At 33.6% G+C, this 11019-nt stretch overlaps 2 protein-coding genes across 3 annotated transcripts; one reads left to right on the top strand and one right to left on the bottom strand.

The window, feature by feature from the left end:
• Positions 1–631: 631 nt before the first annotated feature.
• On the top strand, positions 632–6730 carry LOC120775028 (eukaryotic translation initiation factor 2 subunit 3). Of its 2 annotated transcripts, XM_040104999.1 has the most exons (6): positions 774–839; positions 1450–1624; positions 5245–5481; positions 5567–5784; positions 5848–6503; positions 6576–6730. In XM_040104999.1, the coding sequence occupies exons 1-6, from the start codon at positions 774–776 to the stop codon at positions 6649–6651; spliced, it is 1428 nt and encodes a 475-aa protein (XP_039960933.1). In that variant the 3' UTR covers positions 6652–6730. The 2 variants fall into 2 exon arrangements, with proteins under 2 accessions (XP_039960923.1, XP_039960933.1); XM_040104989.1 differs by lacking the exons at positions 5245–5481; positions 5567–5784; positions 5848–6503; positions 6576–6730 and adding an exon at positions 3016–5233 and having other exon boundaries at positions 632–839.
• Positions 6731–6993: 263 nt separating this feature from the next.
• On the bottom strand, positions 6994–10820 carry LOC120782420. The gene is made up of 7 exons (XM_040114671.1): positions 10587–10820; positions 10070–10206; positions 9855–10008; positions 8906–9700; positions 8648–8829; positions 8249–8427; positions 6994–8173 (listed from the first exon to the last, which is right to left on the bottom strand). Exons 2-7 carry the CDS (start codon positions 10183–10185, stop codon positions 7527–7529), a joined length of 2073 nt encoding a protein of 690 aa, XP_039970605.1. The 5' UTR covers positions 10186–10206; positions 10587–10820; the 3' UTR covers positions 6994–7526.
• Positions 10821–11019: the final 199 nt, after the last annotated feature.

Raw genomic sequence — 11019 nt, forward strand, 5'->3', positions numbered from 1 at the left:
TGTAACAAAACTATTAATGTGATTATTAATTATTTCCCTTCACAACTTACATCATATCAATACTTACTACTAAAACAGTGAACGACATTAATTATTTATTTTTCTTTCAATGTCGAAGAAAGGTGTGGTAGAATTATAATAACACCTTCTAGGCTCTTGTTACATGTTCAATATTTATTGAGGATCCCGATACTTATTGATGATTAATGAATCGCGAAGTGGTACTATATGTTCATTATTTATCGCGCTAGAATTTTTTGTATTATTGAAAGGAATATTTGCTTAATTTTTCGACAATCTTTCTAAAAAATGTCAGAAGCAACCCCAAGAAGAACTTGTTAGAAAGAAGAAGAAGTTTAGAAGAAAGCATTGGTGCAACTATTTCCTCAGCTTTTTGGAAACTATAAATTTTTTATATAATCATGAATAAATAATATATTTCTAATACAAATCCCGTGGCTTTTTCAATATTTCGTTCCCTTTTATCTCGCATATATATGACAAAATGTGCTAAACGTTCAATATTTACCCCGCGATGAAGAATACCAACTTTGACATATATAGTTTAAAATACATCCCTACTGAGTTGTATTCTATATTTGTTTCGCTCACATAATCTACCAAATATCTCTTTCGTATGTTTCGTAGAAAGCCGCCGCGTGAAGTTGGCATATTTCTTTACAAGTGACCGATAAATTTTGATGTTTAGACGTAAACTAGTGTGATTTAAATTACTTCTTGACCGTGTGAATATTTAATATAAAAGTATAAAAATGTCTACGACAGAAGCACAAATAGGTGTGAATACAAACTTACAAAAACAGGATCTTGGTAATTTGGTAAGTGCCTAAAAGTGTTTGAGAAATATGGAGTATGGTTCATAGAATGAGTGTAAAAGAAAAAAACACTAAGATTTGACAGAGGACAACGCGGCATACATATGTCAATTATATCAAACGAATACAGGTTTTATAGTTTCGTTAATGAAAATATACCTCTGTATTAGCTTTATTTGAATTATTTTCCGAAGTCTCCATTATCAAGAATTAGTGTGGTTTAAACAAACATGTCACTTCCATATTGCCCATATCAAGGTTTTACTTGACGCAGAAAACTATTCTCTGCATATGAAAGCCTGTTGAAAATGAAAGAAACACTGCACGTGGCGTATGAAATCGAAAAGAATTTGTATGAAATCTCAATATATTCATTAAAATGTAAAAAGCATAATTAAGAATAATTTGAGTAAACATTCCTCCACCGACAGTTGATAAGTTAATAAATCATATACTTATTTCTGATGCAATATGAGAATTCTAACCTCATTTAGGCAGCTCTTTTTTCTCTAAAGATACATATATGTATGTATATATGAATTTTCTGAACGATATATTGGATATTCAATTATTTGTGTTTTAAATGAATATCTCACAAATTATGTATTTACAGGATTTAGAAAATTTAACTCCACTATCTCCGGAGGTGATTTCACGCCAGGCTACAATTAATATTGGTACAATTGGACATGTAGCCCACGGTAAATCAACCGTAGTTAAAGCTATTTCCGGAGTACAAACTGTTCGCTTTAAAAATGAACTGGAGAGAAACATTACTATTAAGCTCGGTATGTATTATGGTTTCATGAAACCATTTTTTCAGCTCATATAGTATATTGGGAAGTTTTCAAAATTTGTTTAGGTACATATATTACTAATGAAGCAATAATTAAAAAGTACTAAATAGTCTTTTTAGTTAAACCATATAGTGAAGTAGATATATTTATCATTAATAACTTGTCCATTTAATCTTAGAAATTTCGCAATCAAGTAAAGTTTTTTCAGTATACATGATTACTTTTAAATATGTTATTGGAATAAAATACTGCGTGTATCTAGAATTAATTAACATTTTCAATTGTATATACATAAGTGCTGCGTAACTTATTTCTGTATGCATATGACCACATATGTATAATTGATACAAAAATTTGTTATATGAAATTCTTAAAATATAAGGAGAAGTAACCGCATGAAGCTGTTCCTTAAAATAATGCTTTTTGGAACTCTGCCACAATCCTTCAAACAAGTATAACATTGATACAATATAAATATCAAAATATATTGTAATTTTTTTTTTTAGAAATAGAGAATTGTTTGAATTTTGTGGTTATATCTTTTTAGTTTTCCGAATACACTTCGCACTTTATATTTGTGAATATCTACTATAGTAAGCAAAAATTTAGCGCAAAGAAAACTCCTTTACTTCGTTTAGTAAATAAGTGTTTATTAGATTTGTCGTCGTAAATCCTTATTAATATGTTGAATCAATTTAATTACTTAAAAATGTTCACAATTGTATAAAGTGTAACTAATTATTAAAAAAATAATACTTTTCTAATATTTCGATTAATCGCCAACACCACAGTAATACATTATTTTATTTGGCACATTGTAACTATTCACTGTCAGCTGCTGTAGATTACCGTCGTTTTTGGGATTCAGTGGATTCAGTTTATTTTTCTGTATGCAGTAAGATAATAAAGATTGAAAAGACTAAAAGTGCCAAAGGAATTCCATTTAAAGTTTTAAGTTAATTAAATTAGTTGCTGGAAAATTTGCAGTTCTTTAAAATTTGCTATTTCATAATAAAAATAAAATATTTAGTAATGAAAAGTAATGTGTGCATAGTATTTCTTAAGGAGACATTGATAGGCTTCTTGGTAGATCGGCATTTGTTGATGGACATTATAATTAATTTTTTTTTTTTTTATAATGTACATAAAAGTGCTCTATTTAATAGCAGTATTGAAGTTTTGTCTTGTTTTGAGCACGTAATTTCTATATATTAAAATTCAATATTCTAAATAGCAGAGTCCAGCACATTAATTTAATTTCTGTTTTCTTCTGTTTTTCTTTGACTTTTATTTTCACTTTAAATGGAATTCCATGCGTGCATCTGAACTCGAATTTATAACTTCACAATCGGTACTGGTTGCTGGATATTTGCATTCTTCAGAACGCCTGAGTGAAGAAAAACTTCGAGCTTTAATGAGATCGCCTAAATTGCTGCGCGATTTTGAAGCGAAATTAGAAGAAAAACGACGTAATACTTTGGCAGTCGTTCAGCCCACACTCCGAGTCCGCAATTATAAACAACGCAGTGTCAGCGTAGATACTCAGCTAACTAGCACATCAGCACGCAGCAGCAGTCTCGGTGAAACTCAACCAACTCGTGGTAGCTCAACAAGCCCTAGCAGCGGTTATGATAGTCATTCGGAATGTGGTACATCTATTCATGGCGATCAGAAGCGCAGATCTAGTACGCCGCGTTCACGTGTCTTCTCCAGTGCAATCAACGCAATAACGTATTCACCAGTGGTTAAAAAACGAAATAAATCCGAGTCAGACAATAATTTAGCGGATTCTGAGAGTGAACAGACATCTATTAACAAACGGAAAAAGCTTAAACAATTCAAAGTAAATGGAGAGTATATTGTAGAGCGCATAGAATCGATTGAGTCGATCAATGGAAATCCAATATTCTTCGTCAAGTGGTTTGGCTATCCTCCTGAAACGAATACTTGGGAGTCCCTCAACAATATTTGTGAATGTACACTGTTTGAGCCATTCATTGAATCGCGTTATACACTACACGAGTTTATTATTTCAAAAATAACGACTGAAATTGAATTGGAAATTGCTGATAATGGCCTAATTTTTGATATGACCAACTTACAAATTAATGATTTGGATAAGTATGATCCTCTGGCACTGAAGGCCGACTTAATATTATTAGCGCAATTCCGTGCATGCCGATCTCGTAATCAACGCGAACCGGAAAAGATTCGTAAACGAATTATTGATATGATGCTTTTGAAGCCTGTCTATTACCGCCGTAAACAGCAACAAAATGAGCTACAATCATTTCAGGATCGCATGAATAAAATAGAAAATTCGGCACCGATAACCGTAGAGAATCTTGTCGATTTGGAAGTCATTGATTCAGCTTTTAACTACATTAAAGACAGTTTCGCTGGGGTAAATGTGAAAATCCAAGAAGATCCACCAATAGGTTGTAAATGCGAAAACGATTGTGCACCATTGTCATTGTGCTGTGCGCGCATGGCGGGTAGTTATTTTGCTTATGATAAGAGCGGGCGCTTACGTATTAAACCTGGAGAAGCTATTTATGAATGTAATAATAAGTGTGTGTGCGACGAAAAATGTGTGAATCGCGTTATACAGCGTGGACGCAGTAACAACCTTTGCATATTTCGCACATCCAATGGTTGTGGTTGGGGTGTACGAACCGAGAAACCTTTGCGTAAGGGAGAATACGTTTGCGAATATGTGGGGGAGATAATTACCAGCGAAGAGGCGAATGATCGTGGTCTGACATACGACGCCATTGGACGCACTTACCTCTTCGATTTGGATTACAATACCTCAGGAGAGAGTGTGTATACAATCGATGCGGCGCTCTATGGCAATATATCGCATTTTATAAATCACTCATGTAATCCAAATTTAGCGGTATTTCCTTTCTGGATTAATAATCTGGATATCAATATGCCACGTTTAGCGTTTTTCTCTCTTCGACCAATAAAAGCTGGAGAGGAACTGACCTTCGATTATGTGCGCACCGACTATGAAAATTTGTCAGCAGCAGAGAAGGTGTCTTGCCGTTGTGGCGCAGAAAACTGCCGCAAAGTATTGTTTTAATTACCAATATAACAAAATGACAAAAACTAAATTATATTTCTGTGGAAAAAGTACAAGCAAGAATATTTCTTGCATATAGAAGGAAAAGCTGAAATTCGGCTTATAAGCTAAATTTCTAACGGAGTTATTTTATATTATACTTTGTCTAAACTTCACAAAAAATCATTTAAAGAGAAATCCCACATTGAGGATGTTCCGATAAGATTTCATAATGTTCTATATTTAAGTATTATATCATAAAATTTAATTCTCACTGCCTTAAAGGTTCGCTTATTTTCCACTTATCTATTTTTTAATTATTACCCATTTTAAGTAGTACATGACTTAAATTTTTAAGGGCTTTTAACTAGCGTTTTAATAAAATTTGCTATACAACAGTATTAAAAATATTTTTATTTGCTGCCTTAAAGCTAAACTGTTAGTACGTGGTACAATTCTTGTCTCGTTTTATGAATATTTTAAGAAAAAAAGAGTGTGCATGGAGGAAAAATAAAAAATCTTTAACTTATTTGATTTTACCTAGGCTATGCCAACGCCAAAATTTATAAATGTGACAATCCAAAATGCCCTCGTCCGGCTTGCTTCATCTCCGACGGTTCAAGCAAGGATGATAGTTTTCCCTGCGCACGCCCTTCGTGTTCCGGCCGTTTCAAGTTGGTGCGCCACGTGAGTTTTGTAGATTGTCCTGGTCACGACATTCTTATGGCTACAATGTTGAACGGTGCCGCTGTGATGGATGCTGCTCTACTGTTAATTGCTGGTAATATGATCTATCCGGTCACAGTACTCCGATACCAATAAATATATAAAAAATTCATTCAAATGTTCGCCATTTTTCATTATAGGTAATGAATCCTGCCCTCAGCCGCAAACATCTGAGCATTTGGCTGCCATTGAAATCATGAAGCTAAAACAAATACTTATCTTACAAAATAAGATAGATTTGGTGAAGGAGAGTCAAGCTAAAGAGCAATATGAAGAGATAACTAAGTTTGTGCAGGGAACAGTTGCTGAAGGAGCACCAATTATACCTATTTCAGCTCAGCTGAAGTACAATATTGATGTGAGTTATTAAATATTTTATAAATTATCTATACATATATGAAATTTTGTTCGTTTATTATAGGTATTGTGCGAGTATATTACTAAAAAGATACCGGTGCCACAGAGAGACTTTAAAGCGCCACCACGGCTAATCGTTATACGTTCGTTTGATGTGAATAAGCCCGGCTGTGAGGTGAACGATTTGAAGGGTGGTGTCGCTGGCGGCTCAATTCTATGCGGTGTGCTCAAGGTTGGGCAGGAAATTGAAGTTCGTCCTGGTGTAGTTACAAAAGACAGTGAGGGTAACATAACCTGTCGACCAATTTTCTCCCGTATTGTCTCACTATATGCTGAACAAAATGAACTGCAGTATGCCGTTCCTGGCGGCCTAATTGGCGTGGGTACTAAAATCGATCCAACCCTATGTCGTGCAGATCGTCTTGTTGGCCAGGTACTGGGTGCTGTTGGTCACCTACCTGATATTTACATTGAGCTGGAAATTTCGTATTATCTATTGCGGCGATTATTGGGTGTACGCACGGATGGTGACAAGAAAGGAGCGCGAGTGGAAAAATTGCAAAGAAACGAGATTTTGTTGGTGAATATTGGTTCCTTGAGTACAGGTGGCCGAATCTCGGCTACAAAAGGAGATTTAGCTAAAATTGTGCTCACCACACCTGTTTGCACTGAGAAGGGTGAGAAAATCGCTTTAAGCCGTCGTGTGGAAAAACATTGGCGGTAAGTACGATTGAAATCATAAAATAAGAAATGTATGATAATATTGAAACTAACTTTTATAATTTATAACAGTTTAATTGGCTGGGGTCAAATCTTTGGTGGCAAGACTATTCAACCTGTACTCGACAGCAAACCGGTCAAGAAATAATAACGATAGTTAACGTCACGATCAATAGCAACACATTGAAACGTATTTGTTATAAGCGAACAAAGCGTATTCGCAAGTCTTCAATTTATATATATAAATTATCATCAGATTTTGTTTCGTTCTTTAATTTTCAAACATTAAAAGCGAAAAAAACTAACATTACCAATAGGATTTGCTTTAAAAAGAAAAAAGCAACAAACTATAAAATATTTAATTACTACTATAATTAAAGGAATTATAATTTGTTATTTAAAGATGCAAATAAGGAAAAGAAATAAATTTTTACACAAAATTTCTGATTTATTAAATTTTTGGAATTATAATCTTTGTAATCTGATGTTGAGCAACTCATTCGTCCCTTCCGGTTACGTAGATCTGACTGAACGATGGATTTTATATCGAAAAAATATTGGCGCTTATGAACCCAAACAACCAACATCTGAATCGAAGCAAATGAAATTTATCTTGTTTAACTTTTTCAAACAATTCACAACACAAAGGTTCTTAGATCTACATCTATGTAGGTATAACTACATTTCAAACATTTATTGATAATTTTTTATAATATATATATTGTGTATCACGTTAGAAAATACAGTGACTAAACGCTGTGTTGGACTAGTTATTATTTAAGGTATTTACGATAAAGTATTTTTAAAACTACTTTTAATACACTGAGTTTTGTTTTTGCGTTTCTATGATGGTCTCGCGAAGTAAATTAATGAGCAGTTTAATGAGTTATATGTGATATGACAATAATAAAATATAAATACTCATAGTAGTCTATATATATTCGAGCAACACAGGTATGCAATAGATCTGCTAGTATCTAATAAAAAATAATAATTAAGTTGATGTACATTTCAAAGAGATCTCTATGCACGACAGTAGCAATACTTTCGTAATTCCGGATTGCGTTCGTATATGCAATTGGCTTGTTCGCCATATTTGTTTACACGAGATATTTCTGAAGACTTTGTTTGCATATCGAAAGTTTTCAAATCATATGTAACGCTAGCCTCAAAAAGAGATTGACCCGGCCCAACAACAATCTGCAGCTGATATAATTCCTCGTGTATTCGCATTTTGTCACTTAAGTCTGCCACATAACCGTCCTTGTCACTGTTTTGCTTGTAGTTAAGAAGCTCTTTATGCGGATGAAGTCGTAATGCCCAGTTGATGCGTTCTAATTCAAGAGGGGCGCAAAGATTGCGATATGATTTAGTTAAATCATTAATTGTTCTCACTATGCTATCGGCTGCTTTAAGCAGTACGGGTATGTGCGGTTCGCTTTCATTGAGGGAGAGACGTTGCCAGTTAAGACAGGCGCACCAGTGTGGTTCGATGTAGGCATCGCTGCATGATCGGTTTTTTGGTATTGAGTCGAATAGTGAAATAGCACGTTTTTGTGCAAGCTGTTGATAACGTGGAGCTACTAAATTCTCAGTTACAACTTCCGGTTGCATATCGTAATCTGAATTTAAATTATTTGTCAGTGTGTCATCGGAACCGCTTTGCAGCGCTGAAATTTGAATTATAAGTAAAATATATATTATCCGCATCAAAATTGAATATAACCATCAATATGTTTGCTTACAAAGAAGATGCTGAAGTGTAGCATGCACGTCAAATGGAGTAGTCAAATGATCAACGTTCACTTTGAAATTTGCATACTGTTGAGGGAATCTTTCTTGAAAAGATTTTGGAAATGTGAAACTGAAGAAAGGAAGTCGTTCCTCCTGTTTGCCCTGCAGGGTGGCGCGAACTTCGGCAAATCTAAATAAAAGATATAATAATATAAAATTAAAAATAATTTAATATGGGCAGTTTAATAAAAATAATTTAAATACCTCCACATATTAAGTTATATAAAATGCGAGTTTAGGCTATGTCAAATACCTTACAAAGTCATCATAACTTTGAAAAATAATGTTTAGCCTAATTTAAGTTTTAGAATTCGCATCAAAGCTAGTTTTACCAAGGTTCAAGTACTAACCTATTGCCATGATCTGACATCATAATAAGTATGGTGTTATCTAGCAGATGCGTATCTTTTAAATGACGCAGCCATGAATTCAACTCATCGTCAGCAGCACCAACTAAATTGATAGAGTCATGTGATAATCCTCCATGAAAACTGAAGCCAAAGCGTGGTGAATCCTTGTATTTAAGCATGAACTTAAAGATAAATATGAATTTGTAAATTGGTCACAAATATAATTTGTCAACTCATATTTGTTATATGTATATTTACATTTTTGGTGTATTCTAACATTACAACATGATCTGGTTGGTGACCTATACAGTGTTGGACGCAGCAATTCCACATATTCGGTGCTTCTAAATATAGTGTGCGCAAATAGTGATCGACTGGCTGTTCGGCAAAACCTTTCATGCGATATGTGAATGTACCAATATTTGGTACATCTTCGTTAAAAGAGGTATAGTAACCGTGGCGTGCATACTCTTTCCATATCATTGGATAAACATCGACATTCTTTGCATTCGGCATTCGCGTACGAGTCTCTGGTAATTCCAGTTCCGTATAGCCTGTAAGTAATGGCACGAGTGCTTGGGGAGTACCATCACCTACAATATTATAGCCTTTCAATACCATGGCTTTTAAATCATTCACTAAATATGAATACGATTTAGGTAATTTGCGTTGAAATGCATTACGGCTGAGTGAATCAAAGCCAAACATAAGTACGTTGAAATGTTTTGGCACGAAAGGATTATTATCTTCTGCTACTATATCGGCAACACCACCCGCGAGACCAGCATAAATCGGAACTTGTGGAGGTGTTTTCGGTTTCACAGCAACACCATCTCTTATGCCAAAGGCCATGCCATACCAACTATTACCGGACGAAGAACTGTGGCACACTACCTTTACAAAATCACTAGCTCGCAATATGTACGGTTCCTTGGTTTTGGTTGATTTACCATATTTGCTATTATAATCTGTGCTGCGCATTACATCCGTATAAGTACAAATCACTTCACCTTGAGTGGCACTTATTTCCGGCTTGACAAAACATATAGATTTCTATAAATAAGTGCAGAAATTCATGTGAAGTGTTAAATTTTTACTTAAAATGTTCAAAGCCTGGTTTTATTTTGTTATCACGAAATAATACTCAAACCATTTTAACATAAATTTAGTTTTGATAATATCAGGTTTGCAAAAGTATGACGTTTACCTCACATGTTACCCAGTCATCTTGGGGATTTCCACATTGGATCGGGTCAACTGGATGATAATATTTCATTACTTCTGGATCATCTAATGGCAGCTGTGGGAGACGGCACTCACCACGATTCATAGTCGATCGTATTGAACGCTCTATTATTAAACTGAAATACAAAAAATATACATATATTAATACTTCTTGTTCAGTAATGAATCTTTTCTTACATCTTCTCATTACGATCCATTTCTTGAGGCCCAATAAATAGCAAAAATAAAACCACTGTAAGAACAGCTAAGAGTGCAGCAATCTTATATGTGAAACGTCGACGTATTTTTCTCATTTTGGAAGTGGTTGTTTTTAGCTTAAAAAAAATTATGCATTGTGTTATTATGATTTAATTTCAGAAAGATAAAATAATTTATAAATCAGATATTCAAAACACTGCATTAGCTTGGTATATATTTAAGCTTATAGAAATTATTATATAAGTGGAAAATATTTACTAATATATTTCTAAAAAAATTTCTTTTATTTTAAACGTTTAGTAATACTTTTCGAGGGCACTTTAACATATTACACTCAAACAAATTGCTGAGTTTATAATTGACATTATGTAGGTATATAATTGTAGGTTTACTAAGAGTCACATATTACAAAATTAAATGTGTTTGCCAGTAAATATGCAGTAGATATTTTTTAAAAATTATAACATCCATATATACACATACATATATTCATTACCTTTGTAAACAATCCTTCACTTCACTCCCCTTTGAGGAAAAATTCAATGGTGTGCTTCGCAGAAACACATGTATTCCTTTTTTAACAACTTTTTAAAATTTATGTGTTTAGGTATTTACTTTTTCTGTATAACTGAAACTTGCAAATTGTAACAATATAATCTGCATATAATTCACAAAATCCAGCTGATAAAAATGTTTTCCTTTCTGATTAGCATTTTCGAACCGGCGTTCGCAAATATGCATGATGTTGCCGTATATACTTTTAGTTTTCCTAAGGTTCTTTTACGAATTCACCTTTTTTAATTTATCCATGTTTCATATTAAGAAATTTATCGCTTTACATTGAATATTCAGGATAGGTAATAATTTTATCCTATTTTTTACTAGCACATAATTTATATTATTTAGTTTGAAGAAATGCAACTTCTTTT

Source organism: Bactrocera tryoni, chromosome 1, assembly GCF_016617805.1.
Source record: "Bactrocera tryoni isolate S06 chromosome 1, CSIRO_BtryS06_freeze2, whole genome shotgun sequence".
NCBI lineage: Eukaryota > Metazoa > Arthropoda > Insecta > Diptera > Tephritidae > Bactrocera > Bactrocera tryoni.

Excerpts from the sequence above, each read along its gene's own strand:
- LOC120775028 (XM_040104989.1), top strand. The coding sequence starts at position 774 with ATGTCTACGACAGAAGCACAAATAGGTGTGAATACAAACTTACAAAAA. Across the intron at positions 840-1,449 it reads AACAGGATCTTGGTAATTTG|GATTTAGAAAATTTAACTCC; the intron begins GTAAGTGCCTAA and ends ATGTATTTACAG. Across the intron at positions 1,625-3,015 it reads AAACATTACTATTAAGCTCG|AACGCCTGAGTGAAGAAAAA; the intron begins GTATGTATTATG and ends TGCATTCTTCAG.
- LOC120782420 (XM_040114671.1), bottom strand. The coding sequence starts at position 10,185 with ATGAGAAAAATACGTCGACGTTTCACATATAAGATTGCTGCACTCTTA. Across the intron at positions 10,009-10,069 it reads ATGGATCGTAATGAGAAGAT|TTTAATAATAGAGCGTTCAA; the intron begins GTAAGAAAAGAT and ends TTTGTATTTCAG. Across the intron at positions 9,701-9,854 it reads ATGACTGGGTAACATGTGAG|AAATCTATATGTTTTGTCAA; the intron begins GTAAACGTCATA and ends ACTTATTTATAG.